Source organism: Anarhichas minor, unplaced genomic scaffold, assembly GCF_050575085.1.
Source record: "Anarhichas minor isolate MPS153535 unplaced genomic scaffold, ASM5057508v1 ptg000038l, whole genome shotgun sequence".
In the NCBI taxonomy this organism is placed as follows: Eukaryota; Metazoa; Chordata; class Actinopteri; order Perciformes; family Anarhichadidae; genus Anarhichas; species Anarhichas minor.
Genome location: NW_027466484.1, coordinates 2482193 through 2507790, shown reverse-complemented (window position 1 = coordinate 2507790; position 25598 = coordinate 2482193). Strand labels below are relative to the sequence as shown.

Sequence of the window (25598 nt, the reverse complement as noted above, 5' to 3'; positions counted from 1 at the left end):
TTGTAGTACAGAAGCCTTCATCAGAGTCATCGCAGCCAGGTAGCATGCGAGTTTTACATTCCTTAGAGAGGAGTGGACTTTATTTGGTTGAAATACAACACCCGCCACATTCCAGCGTGCGCCTGTATTGTAGTGTCTGTGCGTGCAGCGTGTGTCTGTGCGTGCAGCGTGTGAGCGCGCGCGTGTGTTTTGTGTCTCTCGAGTTGAACTTCCTCGTCCTGCAGAAGAAGAAGAGGGAGGCGTGACGTCGCTGCCCGCAGAGAGGCCCGTACGGCAGCGGGAGAGAGGCAGGGACACGGGACGCTGCTGCAGCCGCAGAGCAGAGACTCGAGGAGGAGCAGCTGCGGGCGCACACACACAAAAGAAAACAAACCGACAACCACGGCAACTTTGCAGAGACGACAGACAGCCATAATGCGGCACCGCCCGCCGACCCCGGAGCTGATGTGACTCTGCAAACCCAGAGCAAGGGAGGAAGCGGCGGACACCACCACCACCACACGCCGGTGGTCGGACTGTCTGGTCTGGAGGAAGGTGGGGGGGAGGAGAGGACATGTCCTCGCTAACCGTAGAGGGGGACCAGAAATGGTTACCGACACACGTCCAGGTGACGGTGCTGAGAGGCAGGGGCTTACGGGGCAAGGGCAAGCACGGCACCAGCGACGTGTACACCATCATCCAGCTGGCGAAGGAGAAGTACTCGACCTGCGTGGCGGAGAAGACCACCGAGCCGGAGTGGAGGGAGGAGTGCTCGTTCGAGCTGCAGCCCGGCGTGCTGGAGACCGGCGGCGGGCGGAGCAGCTGTCCGGCCGGCAGCAACGAGCTGGTCCTCATCGTGATGCACCGGGCGCTCATGGGGCTGGACGTGTTCCTCGGACAGGCGGTGATCCAGCTGGATAAGGTCTTTCATGAGACTAGATGCGTGAAAAACGAGTAAGTTCAGCTGCCTATACATGTGTATAGTATACATATATGTGTGTGTGTGTGTGTGTGTCAGCATGAGAGTGACCAAAACCTGCATGCAGCTTGAGCTGCCATTTCCCATGTTCATTGAACTCATCAGGGTGTTTCTAGTATGCTTTTGTCCTGTTTTCTGTTGCTTCACAGTTTGTTCTCGGATATAAACACAGCTGTCAAGTCTGTGGTGCTGCATCAGGGCCCTGCAGACACACCCTCCCTCCTCCCACGGACACAGAACTCTTCTGAGCACATCTGACCACTGTTCACCTCGCTGAGGCAGAAGGTTTCCCCTCCAAAATAACCCAGTCCTTCTGGACACTTCACGTTCACCTCCTCCAGGCTTGTCGCCATTAGGTGTTTGCTTTTGTTGCGTGTGGGCCCTTAAAGTGTTGTTTCCCAATAGCCGAGGCATGGCGTAGAGCAGGAGGGGGGATTAATGCCTGTCCCAATTCCAGGGATTATCTAACCGATTCATGATCCGAGAGCTCCAAGGTATTTTAAGCAGAACATGTTGTTTCTACAACAGTCCAACCCACCCACTGGAGCACAGGATGCAAGGAGGCCGATGCAAAGTTTCACGTTGCATCATCTTAAACATTTGCCAAATGTTAAAGGAAGTTTTCCGCCCTCATTTAACTGGAATTAATGACCAATATGTGATTTAGTTGGAGTTGTTTAGAGGTGAAGGACAGACATGTTTTGGTGCACCAACTGTCCCTAAAACTTATTGTTGTGTTGTTCTATCTGTGAGGTCTAACATTCCCCATAATCCCTTTCAACACCTTTCAGCTTTCCAAAACATCAGCAGTCTTTTTAAACATCTTTTCTAGATCAAAAACAGGAAGAAATCAATTATCGAAGAAGCAGAAAGTCCAATATCTGCTTCTTCGATAATTGATTTCTTCCTGTTTTTGATCTAGAAAAGATGTTTAAAAAAAAGACTGCTGATGTTTTGGAAACATTTCCTTTCATGAGATCATAACGAGATGTGATGGCGCTTTGTTTACATTCTCCCAGGCAGAGCAAAATCAAAAGTTTGTCTTTGTAAAGGCAAATTTGTCCCAAGCATCATCGTATTGTGACCTGGCAATAACATGTGCATCACCCGGTGGGTGTATTTGTACAAGTGCCGGAGTATTTTCGCTCCAGTGTGAATCAGAATTGGAACACGACCCAGGACATCCCCCGTCCCTCAGCACAGATTGAATGTTTTTTCATATGTTCCTCTCAGCCTTCTTTAGTTTCTGTGTCCTTTATGGCAGATTGATAAATAATAACTAGCGGCCGACCACGCCTGTGCTTTAGCTCGGATAGACCTGTGAATATGAGCTGAAAGAGGAACCAGCCTCCTTCTGTTGGAGCTGGTCACGTGAAGGTTAGAGTCAGCCTGTGATGTTGACGTGTCAGCAGTTTGGTGTCATGGTACATTCAGTGTCTCCATGTGGTATTCAGTGAATCTGGGCTGGTCAATAGCAACACATCCCAACAGTCAACACTGCTCACGGAGGTCAACCCTTTAAAACAAAATACTAAAAAACGCTTAAAACATCTTGTGTTTGACGGAGAACATTCACCAAAACATGAGCAGCATTTAAGGAGAAACCACCGTTTTGGTTTTTGTGCTACTTGATGCCAGATGCTACACTATACGTTGTTGTAGACAAAAGCTCCGGCATTCTCACCAGTCAGAATCAACTCTTCAGTTAAACATGTGAATACGTTTTGAAACCTGAAAAAATGTATGCAGCAGAACCAAAGACATAAGAAGTGCACGTAGTCATCGTGACGTCATCCATTGGTTTGTGGACTGTTGTTTTGAAGCTTCGAGTTTGGCCGTCGCCATCTTGGTTTATCTTGGCTTTCTGCAACCAGTGAACCTGTCAATCACTGTGTAGCCCCGCCCTAAAGCATCCCCTGCTTTATGGTCTGTTTGACTCTAAATGGACCATAATGTACTAAATGAACATCATGCTGTATTGAAGAAGACTTGAAACTAGAGATTGAGACCATAAACTCATGTTTACAATGTTTACTGAGGTAATAAATCAAGAGAGAAGTAGAGTCATTTTTGTTTCATAGATGAAAATACTTTTGGATCAGAAAATTGTGCACAAGTAGAAATGGATGATTGGCTTTATCTTTTTGCATCTTTAACAATGTTAACGGACTCAGAAAAGCACATGACTGCACAGTTTCCATTTCAGATGGTTTGTGATTTGGGGCTGTTCCCAGTAACAGTCTTTATAGAGCTGTCTGATCTGTGTTCTCTTTGGGCTCATGATTCAGTAAATAATAGGTTCTCTGAGGCTCTTATATTGTTCAAAGCTTTATTTGCACGGTGATAAACCCCGGACGGAGGGGTGGATGGTGGCAGTCAAATCTGATAATACCAGTGCAGTCAATTAGCTGCTAAAGTGAGATAGAGGAAAGAAAAAACGCTTTTAAAACCAACTCGACACAAACAAAACAACAACAAAAGTCACTTTACATACAGATGACCACATGATTTTTCATTTCAAGTTTGTGGTTTTCAGTGACAGTAGTGTGACATTTAGTATTGCAGATGTTGAGGGGGCCGTGCCAAGACTCCTTCACTTTACAGTTTGTAATATTTATAAAGGCCTTTAGAGGAGGGTGGGGGCGTCACAGTGATGTAGTGCTCTGGGTCGTATATTTCAGCAAATGGAGGAGATACGTCAGGTCGAAATGGCTCTCTTCTTCTGAGCCTCTGACTTGTTTTATTCTCTCTAGGATTCATCAGTTTCCACACAGTGTACTACTGAATCAGCGTGTTCCAGTCACCGTCACCGGAAATGAAGGATGAGGTTTAAATTTAGGTGTGGGGATGTTGGAGATGAGTTTTTCTTCTGCAGGTGAGAGGATGAAGAAAGAGTGATGATTAATCTAGCGAGGTAGTGCCAGAGGTGAGGACTCGAGCCGTGACTCTGGTAGCCTTTCCAAAACCCCAAAATGTGTAAAGAGGAAGTTAAACCGTGTGTTTATCTGCTCTAATACAAGCCGCAAATGTTAGCATGCATGGCTAGCTAGCTTACTACCTACAGCTGTTGTAACCAAGTGTAACTTTAAAGCACTCTAAATAACCTGCGTTGAATTAGGACAGTTTTAAAACTAGCAATAACAAATAAGCAGCAAAACAACCCCATGAATGCTTTATTCTCCTAACATTTCCTCTTTAGTTAGCGATGTCTTCATTGCATGAAGGCAGAGCAGCTGCCACTGAATGGGTGGCATGGGAGGATGCAGTGACCGTGATGCATTTGCGTGATGAACTATCAGTGTAGAGCAGATTCCCCGAAAGGTGGGCGTTGGGTGAATTCCCCTGCAGGGTCTGTCAGGAGGAAGCTACAGAAGCACTGCCAGATCAGCACACGGTGGACAACAACAACAAGCAACCCACGTTATCAACAAAAAATATTAAATAATTTGCGACACTTTTGCTGAATATTGAACTTGTCGTGCACATTTCTTCCTTTGATAATCTAGTTTCTTCCCAAGAGAGTCATTTTTAAGTTTCAGCTCTTTTTTTTCTGCAGTCCAGGGATTCTTCTCGGTGTCGGTCGGGTGGTTCTTGAAGCGCCGACATTATGATTTAGATGTTAGATTTGATATTTTACAACCGCTGCTTTTACTGCCATTACTGTCTCAGTTTTACGTCGCCTGTCATGTTGTTTATCTGAAGAAGGCAAAGCTCTGATGTTGTTTCAGGCAAGTGTGTGTGTGTGTGTGTGTGTGTGTGTGTGTGTGTGTGTGTGTGTGTGTGTGTGTGTGTGTGTGTGTGTGTGTGTGTGTGTGTGTGTGTGTGTGTGTGTGTGTGTGTGTGTGTGTGTGTGTGTGTGTGTGTGTGTGTGTGATGTACATCCAGCCAAATCCTCTGTTAAGTGCAGACAGACTTTCAGCAGCTACTGCAGAGACAGAATATGGACATTAGAAGTTACATAAGAGTGTGACCGGACAATCCTATACAACTCAAATGTACCTCCGCTTGTTGAAAACAAAGAGATTTATTTATTTATAAACTCCAATGTTATATAATCAAAGGATATATAGCGGCCTACATTCAACTCATATTGGTAACTTATATTCCTGAGTCATGTAGAGGCTGTGCAGTCGCATCACAAATCTCCCATCAGCCTTTGTGGCATCATCATGGAGATTCAGTGAAGCACAGACGAGACGAAGACGCATGGAAATGACTGTTCTGGTAGCTAGGTAGTAAGCCAGCATGCTATGCAAAGCAGCTAATTGCTAAGGGATGCTAGCAAATGCAAGTCTGCTTAAAGCCGCATTTTGTCTCACAGTGCTCTACATTCTTGAAGCATCTTATTAACACAAAGTTCACAGGAATCTGCCTTTTGAAATGCAGACGTTGGCCTTGAGCTTCACATACGATGGCCTTGTATACCAGCAGCACAGTCTAACAGAAGGAAGGTTGTATCATTTGTTGCAGGCTTTGAAAGTGGACAGACAGCAGCAGCCTTGTTATCAGGATGCAGCTGCAGCTTCTGTTTGTGATCTACTTTTGCTCATTGGCTCATTCTTACTGTTGCGTAATACTAAGGATGAGCAGGTATTCATTTATCTCGTGTTGTTTTCTTGTGACCACAATTTATTTGTTTATTTTTGTATATTATTCCTGTGATCAATAGATATTGTTTCTGTAATCGGGGTCATTCTGTTGAGTTGACAAAATGATCATCCTGTGTTTATTATCATTATTTTCACGACATAATTATTTGATAATAATCCATTATTTTCTTCTTAAGAATTCCAGTTTGTTTTATGAGATGCAAGGATCTACTACTGTCTACTGCTGTTCTTTACAGTACAACTGAGTACTACGGTATTTTATCCGTAGAAGTGTATTTCTCTCTAGCTGACCTGTCCTCAGTCTGCAAAGGGTTGGCAACCTTTCTTTATTTTTTTAATACAACTTTTCACAAAAAAATGACTATTTGTATAGTTTTGTATGACTTTGGGCCCGAGGAGGTGTGGTTTGAAGACACAATGCTCGGTTGTGTGAAAGCATTGGGAGGGAAGTTGGCGGTGAGGTTAGAGCTCATCACATCCAGATGTGGAATGTGGTCTGGGTCTCGCGGCCCGTCTCCTACTTCTGCTGATGAAGGCAGGAATCGCAGGCCACAATACCAGCATTACCCACCGTGCTCCTGGAGGGTTTGTTGGCTCATATCATAGCTAGAGATGAAATGGGAAGCGTCCACTTGATTAATAAAATGAAGTAGCACCACTCACCTACCTAGCACCCTCTATAAGTGGCATGAGGCACTAAGCCGAGCGTCTTCAGCTGAGCGTGGATTGTAGTTTTTGCAGCGTGCTCAGCACTGTTGACTCTAAATTAGCAAATGTTTGGATGCCAACACGCTAAACAAAGATGTTGAAAATGGTAAACATTTACCTTTATAGACATGCAGATGTTAGCATTTTGTGCATTTTTCTACACCTGTCACTTTCTGCATGTTACAACGGACTCCTGGGTAAAATTCTAGTTTTTATCTTTGACCCATTCCACCCGCTCTGTGTGGGTATTTGCAATCTTTATACTTCCTGGTTCATGATTACGTGGATTACACACATCTACTAATCACAGAACATTCTTCTTTCTGCCCGAGTACAACCTCACTCAAACATGTTTTATTTCTAAATGTGACCTATGTGACAGAGAGGTTCAGATGTTTTCTTCAGTTGCAGTGAAGTGCATCAAGCTCTGTCTGCCCTTGTAGAGGCCCCTGTGAAAAAAAGAGTATCTGAGAGTGAAATAACCTTAAATAACAATATGTTTGGTGAGTAAAGTGCGCCGCTAAATCCCACGGTTGACACAGATCCTGCGCCCTTGGCACCAGTTTTATTTCAGGGAGTCTCTTCTGCGTGGCTCAGATACCAGCCAGGCTCACAGAGACCGAGTACACGCTGGATGAAATAGGTTGACAGCCTACTCGTCTTGTAATTTCAGCCCTGCACTGCCTTCAAGGTCGGTTTCTGGGGATCGACTTGTTCCACAGAAGAAGCCGAAGCCTAGAATAAGAAGGAAGCTTAGGGAAAACGCTGAGGAGATGGTGTCATGCTGGGATGGGGTGGAGTGTTGTGATTTCCTGTTTTGGAAGATAGGGAAGCAGATATGCAGTCATGCTCTGCAGCTCTGGAATGGGACTGTTTATGAAAGAATGAGCTCTACAGGAGTCTGTGTGGAAACTGGGTCCTCTTCAGTCTGTTCTCTGCCTGAGGACGTGGGGTTCAAAATGTAGGCTGCTGGGTTTTTGTCTGTGTTGCAGTTTCTGTATTTAGGCCTCATGTTACTCACGTTTACATTTGTTGTTGTCAGGCTTTCTCACGAGTCACATGACCCACAGGCACAGGTGCATGCACGTAAATAGACCTCTAACTTTTATTTTGCATCGTCTTCGAAAAAACAAACCAAAAGATAGTTTGTGTCATGAAAATGTCTTCTGAAATGTGTTTTTTTGTTCAGCATACAAATGCTTTTTCTTCCGATCTTTTAATGTAAGTCAGTCTGCCTACGTCAAATAAATACCATAATTATATTTGCTCCACGATCTCCAAGAAAAAGTAGAGGCTAAGAGGGACTTGCGCCCTAAATTACAACCTCTGCACAGTGGATGTAGTAGTAGCAGCTGTAGGTCTGCAAAAGAAGAAACCTATAGCGTGCTGGTCCTGTATTTGGAATTTGATCCATCCCTCGGGTGCAGGGAGTCAGGAGGAGGACTGATACTATTGTTGGCACATGGGTGTGAAACTGGAGTCCACACCTAAAAGGCATGTGAGGTAGAAGCACTGGTTTACAATATTAGAGCAGAGAGAGTTTGCTCCAAAATCTCTGTGTTGTTTGGATGCCTCCAAACATAGAAAACATGAAAACATGTAGATTGATAATCCGGTAACATGATTTGATTAAATGAAATGCTCCAAAGTAAATCAGATTAGAATAATTGAGCCTCTGTTGAACTGATTGTAATGCTTCATGGGAGTGCCACTTGTTCCGCCGTCTCGAATGAAATGTGGATTAGTTAAACATACTTCACATTTCTCACGTGGCACATTTCCATCGCTGTCTATTTACATGCGATGTAATGCTTTGTTGTTCCTGTGGAGCTTTAAAAAGCATCTGCATTCCTCTCTCTTCTGGGCTCGGGGCTCCGCCTGTTTGTTAGTTGTGGCTCTCGGAGTGTTTTGTTCTGGAAGCAGTTTGTCTGCTAATTGTTTTCACTGGCATTCATCTTGGGTGTTACCGTGTTTTCAGGGCAGGATGATGATGATGATGATTACATAACAGTCTGTGCTGTGAGTTATAGGATGTGTGTGTGTGTGTGTGTGTGCGCGTGTGCGTGTGCGTGCGTTCTCCTGCAGCCTACAATTACACCAATGCTTTTTTTTTTGCTAGAGAAGGGAACTCTTTTCCTACATACACGAACAGGACCTGGAAATACAAACACTGGGTTCAGAAGAGTGTAATGCTAATGGCCTTTTAATAAATATCAGACGCTCAGAACACTGAAAGTTGATGTCAGATAAAATAAATCGGTATTAATATCTTGATAATGATTCCACATCGCCCAGCCCCACTCTCCTGCTAAACATTATATACTAGCATGCTAACTGATCATAACACTTTAACGTTAGCATGCTAACATGCTAACTGTGATCATAACACCTTAACGTTAGCATGCTAACATGCTAACTGTGATCATAACACCTTAACGTTAACATGCTAACTGTGATCATAACACCTTAACGTTAACATGCTAACTGTGATCATAACACCTTAACGTTAGCATGCTAACATGCTAACTGTGATCATAACACCTTAACGTTAGCATGCTAACATGCTAACTGTGATCATAACACCTTAACGTTAGCATGCTAACATGCTAACTGTGATCATAACACCTTAACGTTAACATGCTAACTGTGATCATAACACCTTAACGTTAGCATGCTAACTGTGATCATAACACCTTAACGTTAGCATGCTAACATGCTAACTGTGATCATAACACCTTAACGTTAGCATGCTAACATGCTAACTGTGATCATAACACCTTAACGTTAACATGCTAACTGTGATCATAACACCTTAACGTTAACATGCTAACTGTGATCATAACACCTTAACGTTAACATGCTAACTGTGATCATAACACCTTAACGTTAGCATGCTAACATGCTAACTGTGATCATAACACCTTAACGTTAGCATGCTAACATGCTAACTGTGATCATAACACCTTAACGTTAACATGCTAACTGTGATCATAACACCTTAACGTTAGCATGCTAACTGTGATCATAACACCTTAACGTTAGCATGCTGACATGCTACGATACTAAATATGAACAGTCAACAGTCTTGTTAGGCACAGTATTTGCAGCGTTAAGTAAAAGGATTTCATTATTATTTCATTATTTTAGTTTAGTCTAAATGCTGTTCTCACATTTTTTTACACTGTGATATTAAAACTGGAGGATAAATGGAAAACTTTAAGTATGACATTGATAAAAACAAATAATAGCAGCCATAAAAAAAGTATTGATTCATAGCATCATATTTTGAAATGCTTGAACCAGAAGATCTCCAGTCTAACGGGCCGCTGAGTTCAGTGAACAAACCGTCTGCAGCCTTTATTTAGAAGTGTTTGTGTTGTGCCCCGTGTTCATTTACTGCCTCGCTGAGTGTCTGCAGAGTCACACTGAAGGTTCACAGAACAAAAAGAGGAAATCTTGTTTTTTGGGGGGAAATGAAAAGTACTGTGTTTTCTGGCTATGCAGTAAATGTGTGAGGCTCCTTTCTCAGATGCTTCTTACGTCAGTGTTTTTACTTTAGTCTTTCATGTCTCGTATATGAAGTTTAAACCTCATTTCTTCTGACTTTTCTTCAGTCGCACATTTGTCTCTCCATAGCATGACATTTAGGTTTTCTTGTTGACTCGACAGACCGGGGCTTTAATTGTACTTTACCTCCTTTAACTGCTCTGATCTTGTTTTATGTTTGTGCATTGAGACTGAATTCACTTGTTTATCAGTATTTCACAACCACTTAAAGGGATTACAAAGTCAGCTACATTTAATTGCATTTAATTCAGTTAAAGACACGTTTTTTGTTCTATTCTCAGCAACGACTTGTGTTCGGTAAAGTTGTCAGCATTTGCTCATTAAAGCATGCAGCTTTGTCGCTGGGCTCTTTTTGTCTTCATGTCTATTAGATTGTTTTTCAGTGATATAATTAGATAATATTTCCGTGAAACTACTCTTTAACCCACATGTGGAACCAAGTAGAATTGTACTCTTTCAGAAAGGTATTGTGAAATATTGGGCAGGTACGTGTCACCCAAACTCAAGAGAGCTCATTTATGAACAAGGTGCTGTGGTCGTGGTGTGAGGTGAAAGTAGCCCAACAGCACAGGAAGTGAGAGAATAAAAGCAGGTCTTGGTTTCAGGCCCGGTTTCAGTCTTGCTCCCTGCTCTGATGACTTCACGTTGGTAACAGCCAAGTTTAGAAGAACACATGTTAACAGGGGGAGTTCTTCTCAGTCATATTATCTTTGTAAACCGGTCGAAGCGGAGCAGATGAGACTTTCCCATGAGTCACGGTGTGGTGAACGTGTTGGCGCTGCTACGCCCACCGGTACGCAGCGTTTCTAAGAACTGCTCCTCCGTGTCCGTCCAGTAAAGCACTTTACAGTTGGAGCAATCTGTTCTGCATTCATACTTATGTAGGACACTCACTGTTGAGTCAGAAAGGAGCTTTTGTTTTACTTCATTGTTCTTGCTTATAACCAGTCTGATGACAAAAAACAAGAGGCCTCCCCGAGGTATTATGGGATGTCTGGCCACATGCAGCCTTGCGGTGTTAATAGGACACAGACACACACTCGACCTGTTTGAGGACAGTTTAGCCCCGATCATCATAACAACACACTCATTCACATTGTTTCATGTCAACGCTGAACTGACTAATGACTAATGATGGCTGTTTTGCCCGTTCTGTACTCATTTAAATGTTTCTTTTAATGATTTCCTCAATGTTACTTATCATAGAGAGTAGCAGTATTGTAATGATCCTGGAGCTTTATTTTATTGTCTACTCAGGCTTTGTTCCTGAGATGTTTTGTTCATCATTTGACATGGCAGGCAGGTATAGATACTACAATACCCATGAGCCTCGGCTGCTGTTTCCACGGAGAAGAAGCCAATAACGGGCCCGAATCAGAGCGGTCGGTGGTGAATTCACAACGCTTCGTACTTAGTGATGTTTTCGACTAAACACGGCGCAATAGTTGCTGAATTCCTTTAAAATGAACAGAGAATTTAAAACCGATTTGATTTGAGATGCAGAGTTCTTCTCAACAATGTAAACGTTAGCTTTCTCCCACAGTTAGTGCCGCATGTAACACTATATCAGCTCGTGCTATGATGTTTCTGGCTGAAATGCACCTTCAGACTCAACGTTTGTTTTGTACACAGACTTGTACCTTTTGACTATTTCTTTTATTATCAAAGAAGCAGATATTTAACGCAGCTGTTAATCTTTTCTACTGATGATTTAGTCGAGAGAGTTTCATGTTGATCCAAAGCTGTAGAAGTGCTCCAACTATAAGTCCCCTCACACTGTCTCTGGGACTTTAACTTATGGAACCTGGTGCCCAAAATATCTCCTCCAATTCCATCCAGGGCAAGAAACGTAAACAGAAACCCAATTCAGGTATTAAAAGGAAGAAGTGGGGATCAATTCATGACTGTTTTTGATTAATTCATTAATCATGTTAGCCATTAAATGTCTAATAAGAATGAAAAACATCCACCACAGAGCCCAAGATGGTGTTTTTTAACTACATGATCTGACCAACAGTTCAAAACGCAAAGACATTAAAAAAAACAATGATATTAAATAGAACAAAGCAGCAAATATATCAAATTTCAGAAGCTGGAACCGCCGACAGTTTGATTTCTGTTTGATAAACGACCTCCACAATTAATTGATTTTCTGTCGACCAACTAATTGATGAAGTGACTTCTTGTTTAACTGCTAAATGTGTTCGCTGTTAACCTCATGAGTAATCTGGTGTCTGCTGCAGGTGGTACAAGCTCAACTCCAAGACGGGGAAGAAGGAGAAGGAACGAGGAGACATTCAAGTCACGGTCCAGTTCACCCGGAACAACCTGACCGCCAGCATGTACGACCTGGTCATGAAGGACAAGGGCGCCTCCACCTTCGGCAAGCTCAAAGAGCGCATCAAGGGGAAGAGGAGATCCAGCGAGGAGGACTCTGCGTCGGCCGTCCTACCCAGCGGTTACGGGTCCCTTCACCGCATACGGCAGCGGCTGCCGAGCGATGGAGGCGGGGAGGAGGATTACGAGGACGACGAGGGGGGCGAGGCCCGGCGGAGCAAGATGAGGACCTTCTTCCTGAGAGGGAAGCTGAGGAAGTCGTCGGACACTCGTTCCAGCACGTCGCTGGGCTCGGAGAGCAGCGAGTCGTCGTCGCGGGGAGGGAGCCTGAGCCCCACGGCCGGCATCAGCGTGGTGGTCTCCGACCTCTCCAACTCACCCAGCAACAGCAGCAACCTCACGGTCGACAACAGCCCAGGTGAGAATGAGCACGTACTGAGTATTATTCTCACTATTCACAGTCGTCCTTCCTCTTCCTCATATTCAACTCGTCAGGTTCCCCTCTTGCAAACAACCTTTTTTCTTGAGTAATTGTAAGTCAATAAAATATCACATAATTGTGAAAGGATGCTCATTGTTACTTTCTACAGTCCGATGAGACGTCTTAAAGGTCTTCTTTTGTTTGACGAATTGTCCAGAAGCCAAAGATATTCAGGTTATGATGATTTATGATGAGGAACAGCAACACATGGTTTCATGTTGGAGCCTGGAAGCAGTAGATATTTAGCATTTATTCCACTAATCTTGATGAAAAAATAAACTAATATAATTGCAGATTCTTTTTTTGTCAATCGACTGATCGATAAATAGTTTCAGGGTAATTTATCTCAAATGTATGTCAAACATTTCTAAATTAAGCACTTCCTTTAGAGCTCGTTCCCTCTAGTTCACTGAGTGTGTGAGAACCGTGTAAGTGGTTTAAGAGATTTGGTTTATGTTCTCGTTCATGAAGTTGCTTGTCACTTGTATTCATGTCTAAAAAGGAAGCTCCACTGTTGAGTGAATGGAAGGCTGTGAAACTGGTTTTAGCTCGTTCGTGCTACAGGAGTGGTGGTTATTAAACAGAAGGGTGCGACAAATACTTCCTTAAATTATCTTAATAAAGGTTAATGGACGGGTTATGTTGCCACATGTCTCTGTTTGTTACCATAAATCATTTTATTATAGATTTAAAAAATAATAATTTCAGCTGTTTTTGAATACTTAGGTGAATATAATGATGTATTAAAATGGAGAAAAGGCTGTGATTGTCCGTATCATTCACCTTCAGCTAACAAACTAAAGTATATGTGCATAATACTAGTTAATAATGTGACTTTATGGAGGCAGGTGGTCCCCTGAGTGCCATCTCCATCGTTAAATCACCTGAGTGGAGGGATGCTGCACTGTGAAGCTCAGAGCAACATTATACTAGAAAGCCTTTATTCTAACATCTGTTGTATCTCTGCTAGTGATGCGAATCCATCTAGCTGGGAAACGTCTCGTCAGTCTAAGCTGTTACTAGGTGTTATCACCCGTTAAGTTACCTGCAAATGTGAGTTATTGACCTCATCTTTATCACGCTGCCTTTCTGTCTCTCTGCTCTGGTTTTTGCAGAGCACACTTCCTCTCTCATATGCGAGTTCGGTGATGATGACGGTGAGATCACCATCGCAGTGCCTCAGCCCACTGTGTGCGTTAACGGAAGCCATGCTTACGGCGTCCAGCCCCTGGACCCGGGCTCAGGAAAACCTGCGGACTCCTTAGGCCTGGGCCTGCTGCAGAAGTCTTTGCCTCTCTCCGTGTCTCTGCAGAACCTCAGGCCTTCCACGGACCTCCTCAAGGGCCCCGTCGGAGATGGGCGCCGCTGGTCTTTTGACAAGCCCTGCGAGGAGGAGAAGGCAGCCATAGCGGCGGCCCTGGAGCAAAGCGGCCCAATGCTGGGCGACGAGGAGGAGCAGTTGGGACGGTCCGCTCCGCCCAAATCCGCCTCCTCCACGGTGGAGTCGGAGAGCCAGGGGAAGAAGCAGAGGAGGAACTTGTTTTCTCAGGGGAGGAGCGGGTCTGCGGGGAGAGGACAGAGTCAGTCCAAGGATGAGTCTGAACAGGCCCCCGCTGCCGCTGAGGAGAAACACAAGGGATGGTTTGGATCAAAGGACTCGCACAGCAAACCCAGGTGAGATACACACTGCGATCGCAGAGACGACTGATGTGTTACAACGTCAAACCGGTGATGAATTATCATTTCAAGATGAACGTGGATTGAATTAGGACACAAGTAGCTGAACGGTTTAGATTTCTTTGCATCGTAAGTCACAGACTGAGGTGTTTTATTGCAGGTGACTCTTTTACTTTTTATTTGGCATAAACATGCTTGTTTGCCATCTTTCTGAGGGTTACATGAAAAGATCGATACCACTCATGTCGAAGTACGGAGTCAGTAGGTAACCACCAACACCAAGTAATTATCATGTCTTTTGGAAATGGTTGCCAGATACGGCCGGTGAGCACAATGGTCTCTGCACAGACACAACGGTACAACCAAACCTGGCAACCTCACTGTGAGGACAACACTCCAGGAAGTCACTGCGCCCAACTGTTGCTCCATTAAGAAATAGTTAAAGCGAGTAATTCTCCCTTTAGTGCCAAGTGGGAGTGCCTTGAGTCAGTAGGTAGATCTTCTATCACCAAATACATATATATATATATATAGATATATAGATATATCTATATATATATATCTATATATATATATATAGATATTATACAATATAGCATGTTTTCTACTATTTCAATAAGTCTATATGAAATAGCCACATGGTTTTCTTTGTTCTTGAGTATTTTCTCATTTAATTTAGAAATTTAGTGCAAAATAGTACGATTTTCTGAAAGATTTGAGTTAGAATGTGCTTGTTATTATCAACTTAGGCGATGTAATTGTGTATCAGGATGTCTCTCTATAGGATTTCATTGAAAGAAGAATTATCTCCCAGTTTTATTGTATTATACTTTGGACAGAGTCAGGCTAGCTGTTTCCCCCCGTTTCCAGTCTTTATGCTAAGCTAATAGCTTCCTAGCTCCAGCTATGTAACGCGCTGACATGAGGGCGGTATCATCTACTCTTTGCTCTCTCCAAAGATAAGCCTGTTCCCCTAAATGTTGTGATATTCCTTTAAAAGGTAGTATTTACTGTTTCATAGGTCACATGATATCTTAGCTGTTTAGAGGTTCAAGTAAAGAATATCCAACACAACTTACAGAAGGTTACATTGGAGTCAACACAAGAGGGTTACATTTTAAAATCATCAGAGTAGTTGTTCACTTTTAACTTCCTGTGCACCAGCATGGCTGCTGGACGTCGCCTCCAGCGCTGCACACATCCCTCCTCCGCTCCTGGTCTCAGTCTCTGGTTACAGCAGGTATCTGCAATGCAGAGGAGGAGGGGAGCGCTCTGGTGAAATTAGCTCCATCAAGCTGAAGCCTCGTTGCATGGTTCAGCGATGATGTCAATTTCAATGGAAAGATGACGATGCGAGCTGGAACAATATTTGTTCTCTTACAGATTTTGTGTGCGTGTGTGTGTGTGTGTGTGTGTGTGTGTGTGTGTGTGTGTGTGTGTGTGTGTGTGTGTGTGTGTTTCGTCTATGCATTTGTGGTGTGTGTGTGTGTGTGTGTGTGTGTGGGCAGAGAAAGGGGAGGCAAGAAAACCCCATCTAATTTTATTTCCACTTGGAACACAAGCCCATTCTTTAGTGGGTAATTTATCTGGAGGGTGTCACCTGCTGTACTGTACTCTGTACTGTACTGTCTCTGCTGCTCACTGACGTGTTGATGCATCGCTCCTGCAGTTTGTCTTATATAAGAAGTCATCTTTAATTCAGCTCTATAGGAACCCTTTACCATCCATTTACCCGACCGAGACCAAAGAGCCACAGGTATCGTAATGTTTATAGAAACAACACTGAGCGTAAACACAATATTGGCCCGATAAGCGCCTGCTGATTGAGGCGAGGTCAGCTATTCTGGACCATAGTACACTCGATACCTCTCTGCCAGCTCTGTAACTATACGTTTCCACCGCCTACACACCCACATGCCTTTATATCCTTGGGGAAAGTTGCCAAGTTGGCACCAGCAGCACTAAGTAATCACTACACCCAGCTGCATCAACTTTTCTTGCTAAATGTTACATCACGGGCCACGGAAAACACACAAGAGGCACAGTTTTAGTTTTTTAGTTTGATTGATTTAAATATTTAATATGCAATGTTTGATTGTTAGCGTTTGCACATCAGTTGCTGTTAAAGCCACTATGAGACTTTTCATGTGACAGCCAGATTTAGTTTTAATAGAACATCCTGGGGAACACGAGTGTAGTTTAGTGTTGATTTCAGCCCATTCATCTCAGCAGCGAGCATCGTGTGATACATAGGCTTTAAAGTTGCACAAATCAATATTTCATATCAACAATAGATGAAATGACTACCAGTGATGTGAAGCGGTCACTAGTAGTGATGAATCCACAGCTTGTTTGAGAGTCATAAGTTCCCCTCAGACTCTATGGAGCGCTTTAGTGTCTTCCAGCTCATTGTTTTGGTTTTTCAGCACCAAACAGCAGACCGACAGTTGGAGAGCATAGTGGAGCATGTAACTGCTGATATTTCCAAAAATGGAGCTAAAAACAAGTGAATGTCGGACTGTGTGTCTGCTGGACGTTCACACTCACAACTCTTTTCTATCATATTCACTATGAAAGGTACGAAAAGCCAAAGCTGTGTTCACAGCTTGTTGCGCTGCCCTCAAGTGGCCAAACAATGACTGCAGGTTTAAAGGTGTTTTCCAGGTCATGATTTAAAACAGGGTTTAAAGGAATAAAAAGGGCAAAACATTGTGAATAAATTGTGTTAAACAAGAACGACTGTTAAAATGTGTGATTACGATGTGACTTGAGACAGAAAAGCCTCCTGCAGGCCTGAGGTTGAGCTGTGTGAACTATCCACACTAATCAAGAGGACTGTGTGCCCTTCCTTTCACAGCCTGGTGGTGTCACCTAAACTAGAGCCCAGCACTGACCCCCACCCACCACCCAGTCACCACCCCCCGGGTCCCCCCGTAGATCCCGCCCCTCCGGTTTCCCTGCTGCATCACACTAACCCTTTCTCCCACTCACAGACCCCACCGCCTCCCATAACCCCCTGCAACCCTTTCTTCTCTGTCCTCCAGCACAATCCTTTCTATGACGACCCGCTAACCCCTCAGCCCCTAAAACCTTCGCTGCCTCCTCTGCCCTATCTCTCCAGTTCCCGGCCCCCCATAGCTCAACTCTTTCCGCAGGCGGGTAACCCCACCCTGACTCACGACAACCCGCCCACAGAGGACGCCATCACCGGTACGGTTGCAAAGAGCGAAGCTGGGGAACGACCTCTTGAAGGGGAGAAACCTTTAAGCATGACGTTGCCCGGCCCTTTTGTGTGTGCCGGGGAGCTGAACCCGGACTCAGAGTGGGACGAATCCTTTGAAGCGTTTGCAGCTGGCAGGCTGCAGTCTCCTGAGGATCTGACCACAGACTGCAAAACACAGCAGAACACACCCGGCGATCATCCACTGGAACACTGCGCTGATAAAGGAGTATCACTACCTATAACGGATCCAAACGACGCACTACATCGCCAACCTTGCACGGGATTTGCGTCCGATGCACAAAAAGCCCTCGGCCAGGCGACCGGCACAAGTCATTTTGACACATTTGCACAATTCCTCGAGACAATCCCGGAGCACGCAAGCTTTGAGATTGACAACATCCCTTTGAGTAACACACCAGAACTGGATGCTGAAACTAATCAAGCTAACAGCGCTACTAACGCAAACGATTTAACGGACACTAATGGGCACCAGGCCCCCTGTCACTCCCCCTTTGTAAAGCTCAACAGCAGCTCCCCAGATCCCGGTTCTTCGGGTATCGGCAGTTCAGAAGCAGAAGAGGATTTCCTCTCCTGCCTCTCGTCTTATTCAGACAAATTCTCTGCATCCTCCTCCGAGGAAGCCGAGGCACAGCACTTTGAAAGCAACATCCTCTGCTTTGAGAAATCCTCTGATTCATCTGTTGTAAAGCACTCAGAATCAGAAGATGACATGACCGACAGGTCCACTGATCTGTCTTTAGCCGATGTAGCTCAGCACACTGTTATTCAGCACGGTGACGCTGATGAAGAGGCAGATCTCAGCGGTTTAGAGCGGTCATTGGCACAGCAGTCCCCAGTGCTTACGCATCAGCAGCCGGTGATCAATGCAAGTGAGGACGCTGGTACTCAGTCACCAAACCTTTCAAGCACTGACTTGTTACCAGAAATACAGCCGGAATCCAAAGAATCTCTACAGTCTGACAATGAAAACGGAGAGAAATCCACAGGTGAAGGTCTGCAGGATGTCTCCACAGTGTTAAATGATTCCTCTGTATCTGTATGCGACACTACGGATATGATGACTTTTACGATTCCAGATGAGAAACTCTACTCCACACACCCATCACTACACATCATGACCTCCTCCCCTGATGTGAGGCGGAGTTTGTTGGACTCGCCCATTGAGAGCACAGATGTAGGAGGGCAGGATGAAAGCCAGCGTTCCCCAATACCATTCGGGCTTCTTGGCGATTTCCTCAATGCCAGTCACATTGCGAACGGTCCCAGCCGAGACTTTGAGGACGCGCTGTTGCACACCCGGTTGTCCACTCAGAGCACCAGCAGCTTTTTCCCAAGCCTCTCTGTCAGCACAGACTCGCAGGATTACCAAACCTGCGAGTCTCACCAGACCTCAAAGTGCTCCAGCGGCTCGGAGCCAAACGCGACGCTGCACTCTGCGAACTTGACGCTCTGCGGCGAGCTGAATGACACGCATACAACTGCTGAGGCTGCTTTGGGCCAAGAAGATTCCACCAATGAATGCAAGCCGCGTGACGAAGAAATCAAACAGAACGACCGATCTGGAGGATCCGTCTGCGGAGCTGAGGACAAGACGGCGACTCTCGAGTCAAGTTTCATGATGGCGGATGACTTCGGTTTCCTCCCCGTGGCATCTACGGACTCTTACGCGAGCTTTGATCTAAGGAAGCTCAACGAGGGAGGTGTGGAAAGTCAGCATGTGTTGTCGCTGAGTCCCGAGCCACAAAGTGCTACGCTACACCGCTCCCACTCTGAAGGCACACTGACACCTGCCTTTGACGAACTCCTCCTCCTGCCCTCCTTTGGGAGCGATCCCGGTGCGATACAAGAGTCCTCCTCGGCTCAGCCTGGCCCTCACCTCCCCTCTCTGACCTCCTTTGCTCCCTGTCTAACTCCTCAAAGCAATAGCTCCCCTTTCGCGCTCTGTTCCCTCCCTCTTCTTGCCAACGCTGTGGCGAGGTCACCACCCAGCACGGCGCGAGCTGCGGCGCCAAAGCCAATGCTTCAGGAGACGCCGCCTCCGCCGCCTTGGCAGCAGCAGCAGCAAGCAGCCAATCAGCAGAACAGGTGAGGTTGCACATGCTCAGTGCTCGGTGAAAAAAAAAATGGTGGAGAGGAAGCACTTTTTCCGCACTTCCAGAAATGTCTATCCTGTCGACTCTTCAGTCTCCCTCTGCCGCTCTGCTTCCGCCTGCTTTTATTCTGTGCAGCAGACTCTCGAGGGGATTCTCCTTCGTGGTGTGACCTTCTCTTTTTCATCACTTTGATAACACACACACACACACACACACACACACACACACGGTATATACTGGTGTTAACAGGACTCCTCTGCAGGTGTCTTGTGTGTGTCCTGGCTCTGTGGTAGCGGGAAGGGAAACAGAGCCTCAGGCCAATTAGCAGTTATTATTTTGCCCTGAATCCTACCACACACCCCTTCCTCCCAACACACACACACACACACACACACTCACTAACGGCCCCTCCCAACAGGGCCAACTAGTGTTCTCACACAGCCACACTGTTTGCCAAAATCTCAACCAGAAACCAGGCAAAGAAGGTGTTGTTGTGTCACTGATAGCATTTCCTTTTCACCTTGGGGTAATAACATATTTAACACAATTCTACATGTTTGATTGCACCAACGCATGCAATTAAGTCTTTCAATTTTCACCAGTATTTCCTTTTAACGAGGGCTCTTACACACGTCTAACCTCCTTTTACTCTTTCTGGGGATTTTAAAAAGGTTGATCTGCAGCATCCAGGTCTGCCTGGAGGTCCAATGTGTTGTGCTCTAATAATGGCTAAAGCTACACTAGCTGGGTGTATGAGTGCAAGTCACTGCAGTAAGTAGTTAAGCGCTCTGATAGATGCTATGTTTCCTTGTTAAATGTAGGTCACTGACACAGGAAACTGTCTTCGTGTTATTGTAGAGTTGACCTGAACAGAGAGCTAGTTTCTGGTTGTTTGTCCTCGAAACTCGAACCAGCAGGCAAATTCATTTAATTCAATTTAATAATTTAATAGTGAGACAACATTTGAACTAAAGAGTGATTTGTTTTTTCTCACATCGTTTCATTTGAAGGACGATGAAGTGAAAGAATCTATTGTTTCACAAAGAAAATAAACAAACATTTGAGAAAAGTCAGAAGAAGTTAAGTTAAAGTATTTTTATCCATTTTTATCATCTTGAGACCCCTCAGAGTTATCTTGGAGTCCCTGAAACGTCCTTTAGCCAAGGTTGTGAATCTCTGCACATTTGAGTTTGAACCTAATTAATGAGAAATCATGCTGGTAGTTTGGTGGTATTTTAATACATTTAAATGCTAATTGGCACCGATTGTCAGTAACACCTAAAAGTATTATATCGTTAATTAATTAAAATAAGCCTTCTATCACCCACAGCCACAAGCATGTTGAGTTTTATTTCAGCTAAAACTGTTTAATCGGCCATTTCAAGGATTTTACTCTGAAAATCACAAACTGTAAATTCAAGTCCTCTTAGTTAAATTAGTTTTAGATGCTAATTTCAGACACGTGGCTGAAAGATAATTGGCTTTTTTCACCATGAATCATGAGGAGCTTTGGACCTCCAGTACGACCGCCAGAGTCTTCAATGTAAACCCAGAAGCCCCGGAGGAGGGACACCTGACCCTATACTGTGTGTGCTGCTTGTTGTCGTCCCCTCCAGCCCCCACCCAGTGAAGCCCCTGAGTACTGCCACACCGGCTGAGGAGAAGCGGACTGAGGGCCGGTCAGTGCTGGCCACCGGCCTGGAGAAGCTCAAGTCCACCATCCACCCGGGGAGGAGCAGCCAGCTCAGCCAGCTCAGCGAGCAGGAGACGGACAGGAAGAAGGTAACGGTGAGTTATTCTATTAATAATGTGAAGCATGCTGCCCTTCAGAGGCAAACAACAGGAACTATGTGTTTGTGTTGTGAGATTTAATAATCATGACTTGTGTTTAGTTTATGTACAATTTCAAACTGCACTTTAAATTACACTACAAAAATGATTATGAATAATTAGAAAAAATCAAACTGGAGTAAAAACATAAAAGGTGAACTTAACAGGCTGTAGCTGCTTACAGATCCAGTTGTGCCTTCGTTTCATAAACATACATTCATCTTCTTTTATTTTCTATCCCCATCTTCAAAATATATATTCTAAATTTAAATGTTAAAAGATTTTAGGCAGATTGAAAGTTGTATTTTAGTTTGATAACAGCATTGTGTTCCTCAGTAAGGATGCAGTGAGTCACTACTTTACATAAAAGTGATGAGATTTAGTTTATTGTTGTGAATTGTGTTAGAATCCAGCAGCGATTTGGAAAACAAGGAACAAATCATGTATTAAAACTATATTATTACTATACTAAATTCACATACATTATCTAAATGACACCTGATCTGTTTTAAGTACGAACAAAAGGCAGAAATGGCCTAGAGGTGAAAAATCATCCCTGTTCATGAATGAGTTTGCATTCACTGTTGGAAACCATCTTTCTTGGGCTGAATCCTCAGGAGCACAGAGTTACATGTATTTAAATGATAATTAGCATGAGCAGCAAACGCCAATATAGCTGAACAGACAAACTCAATTGAATCAACAGGAAATCCACTGAGGAGACGTGACGCCACTCTTATCTTTGTTAAACTCTCATTCCTCTTCCTGTCTGTCTGTCTCTGCCTTCAGTCCGTGACTGAGGGAGCGGGCTCGTACTACCACCTGAACCACCGTGAACTGGTCGCCCTGCTGGTGCAGCGGGAGGCCGACCTGGAGAGGCAGAAGGCGGAGTTTGAGCGTCAGAAACTGATGCTGGCTAAGCGGGAGGTGGAGCTGAGGAAGTTGAAGCCGCAGGTCAAAGACCTGGAGGACTACATTGACACGCTGCTGGTGAGCATCATGGAGCAGAAGCCCACTCTCCTGCAAGTGCGCTCCAAGTTAAAGTGACGGAGAGGCGGGAAAAGGTTTTCCTCGGCTCGGTTCACTCCGTCCTCCACAACAGCTCTTTAGTCTTTTCACTGCTATGCTGTCCTTTTTGATACAAACATGTCGGCACCGAGAGAGATGTCGAGGCCATGTTTTCCAGCCGGCATGCTTACCTGTGCTGAAGCGCGTCCTCGTTGAAGGCTTTGGTTCGGGCGGTTCTGAATGTAGCGGGTCCTCAGGTTGTTTTCAGGTCCACACAGCCAGTTGGTTTTGAGATGCTTCCATTTCCTGATTGTGGAAACAGTGATTCCTCCTTCTCACCTCACCTCACTTCTATCACCTTATCACAAGAGAAATGGTCGAGTGTCAGTCCACAACACTGAATACCCAACTCACTCCTCGCACCGCTTCTTCAAAAGCATTCTTTAGAAAGTGTTGCAGTCCAGAAAGGAGAGCGAACGACTTGGAGGGCCACTCTGGTGCTTTTGCATGTTTCAGACCATTGACTACAAATTGCATACTTTAAATCAATGCTGGCCACTTCTGCAGCATACCGTCAGGCTTTAGATTGATTCTATACCTTGGAGGCAGCCATTGGTTTAGCTCCGCTTCAATGCAGCATGACGCTCAACTTGCAGAGACTTGAAACCTGCTCAAGACTAAAGATCTATCCGTGACCACTTGCTTTTATTTCATAGTTGTGTTCTGAAGGTAGTGATGCAGAGGTTCAGTCACCAGAGGACATCGCTGTCACCAGCCTGTCGGTCTGCAACTTTTGTTATTTTCATTTTCAATTAATCTGCAGATTATCTTCTTGATTAATGGATTATTCACTTGAGGTGACGTCTTCAGATTTCCTGTTTTGTCAGACCAACAGTTCAAAATCCCAAGAACTCCAGGAACAACTTAGTGCATGTTTATCGTCAACGTTTTTTAAAATTTGGACAGAGCCAGGCTAACTGTTCCCCCCTGTTTTCAGTCTTAATGCTAAGCTAAGCTAATCGCCTCCCGGTTAATGATCCGTACTTGGAGTACAGATTTGAGAGTCGAATCTTCTCGTCTAGCGAATAACCGTCGAGATATTCCTGAAATGAACTGAAACCAATGGCTGCTTGGAAGGAAGGAAATGTATCAATAATCTTCAAGTACGCTTTGGAAAATAGTCTCATTATTTTATAGCATATGCAATATTTGGTTAATGAGGTGAATTCGTGCCAAACCACTCGTTTCTAATACAGTAATGTATTTAATGACTTACGCCTCCTTCCTCCTGGTGTCTCTGTTGTTTTGGATTGACACTCTACAAATGTTCCCAAATGAATCTCGAGAGCTCTGACTCGTGCTTTTGGTGCGAGGGGTCAGCCCTGTCGCGTGCACATTACTGGGAACTGGATTGTAGCATCTGAATGTTCAAAAGTGTTCTTAGCCAGCAAGTGAATGGTTTTCTTTCATACGCACGATAAGGGCCGTTTATCTTTTGCTTGCTCTGCCTCCCCCCTCCTCCCCCTCCCCCTCCCCCTCCCCCTCCCCCTCCTCCTCCTCCTCCTCCGTCCTGCCTTTTTTCTTCGTTCTGTTCTTTGGGCATGTCTTGAAACTACCCATAATGCTCAGCCACATAAGCTAACTGATTCTTCTATGGGTATGTGTTATCAGGTGAAGACAGTATCACGATCAGCCATCACAGCTCCTCTGATCTCCTGCTTCTGCCTTCCTATCAACACAGCGCCACTGCTGACAAAATGCCTGCTAACGTGCCGCTTCTTGACTCCCCCCTCCCTCGGTGTCCGTGTGTCACATCCGCTTCTGCTCAAGCACGCACATCGCTCCTGCTTTCAGGTGTTACAAAGGGATATATACCGCATTTTACAGCATATATATATGCCGTGTTGAAATGCCAAATGCTGCCTTATTTTTGTTTTTGTTTTGACGTTGGTCAAGAATCTCGCACTTCATCTGACTTGTCGGGGCTGGAGGCAGGTTTGTGAAGAGGAGAAGCCATCTGTTCACTGGGAGAGAGTTCACTCCTTTTTTTTACTTCTTCTGATGCTTTGTTTTGATATTGTTTAGATCACTGCACAAAACTGAATTGTATGCATACCAATAGAAAATGAGCAGTAACAGTGATTTCCTGTGAAATGCCAAAAAAAAAAGCCTTGAAACTTAATCTATGGAGCGGATCGATTCACCACAAAGTATTCTGATGTGATGCCACTTTTAACAGCGTTTGTGGATGTTCTTGCACTACTTAATCGTCAGAACATAACTTTGCTGTACCCGTCTGTTGATATCGGTATAGTTAGGTCTACTTTACACCGTACTGCACTTTCTAATCGCTCTGTGATTTAAGCTTTGATCTAAGCTACTTCGACACCACAGCGATGATTTGCCAGTGAGCTTCAAGCAATCACGACCATCTCGTCATCTCTGTTCTGCGGTGCGATCGCAATACCAAGTGCATAGACGACTGTAGAGACATATTTAAATGTGACTCGGCACTTATGAAGCGCAGGAATAAGCGTCCATGTCTTCCATTTTCATTTGATTTTAAACTGTTTGTATTCTGAGTATGTAGCCGGTGGAATGTGCTTAAGGTAGTATGTGAGATTGGAAAGTTTACAATTCGTGACGCAATTCTGTTTCACAAATTTTGTATATTTAATAAAGAATATTTTGTGTTTCTTGCTCACCGTATGTTTGGTTGTAAATCTTTCTTTGGGGTGTGTTTGTGTCTTTCTTTGTTTACAGTGGATTTGCATTTAGGGTTTGTGTTTCTGATAGTTTGCTCTTTTTTCTTCTTCTTCGTATTAGCAAAAACAGATGTACAGATGTTTTAAATGTTATTTATAATTCTGTTTTCGACATCTTAACAGAAACACATTTGATAAAATGATGACTAAACCGAGCACTTTAATGTAATGGAAGCTGCAACCCGTACCCAGTTTTGTAGCTGCTTTTCTTACATCTAATATAACTTGTGAAAACAGTATTTAATACTTAAAATGTACCTTGTTTTTTAAGTGACGTATCTACAGTCACCGTGTATTCACACACAGGATAGGGTAAATTC

The 25598-nt window shown here is 44.4% G+C and overlaps 1 protein-coding gene across 2 annotated transcripts; it reads left to right on the top strand.

Moving 5' to 3' along the window:
- The first annotated feature begins 213 nt into the window (after window positions 1-213).
- rab11fip5a (RAB11 family interacting protein 5a (class I)) lies at window positions 214-25222 on the top strand. 2 transcript variants are annotated; one of them, XM_076107158.1, is made up of 6 exons: window positions 214-933; window positions 12087-12598; window positions 13777-14335; window positions 17196-19667; window positions 21292-21457; window positions 22295-25222. In XM_076107158.1, the coding sequence occupies exons 1-6, from the start codon at window positions 554-556 to the stop codon at window positions 22550-22552; spliced, it is 4347 nt and encodes a 1448-aa protein (XP_075963273.1). In that variant the 5' UTR covers window positions 214-553; the 3' UTR covers window positions 22553-25222. The 2 variants fall into 2 exon arrangements, with proteins under 2 accessions (XP_075963273.1, XP_075963272.1); XM_076107157.1 differs by having other exon boundaries at window positions 21292-21463.
- Window positions 25223-25598: the final 376 nt, after the last annotated feature.

Bases quoted from the DNA above. Each gene is read 5' to 3' on its own strand.
- rab11fip5a (XM_076107157.1), top strand. From the start codon at position 554: ATGTCCTCGCTAACCGTAGAGGGGGACCAGAAATGGTTACCGACACAC. The intron at 14,336-17,195 runs GTGAGATACACA...TTCCTTTCACAG, and splicing joins GACTCGCACAGCAAACCCAG to CCTGGTGGTGTCACCTAAAC. The intron at 21,464-22,294 runs GTGAGTTATTCT...CTCTGCCTTCAG, and splicing joins CGGACAGGAAGAAGGTAACG to TCCGTGACTGAGGGAGCGGG.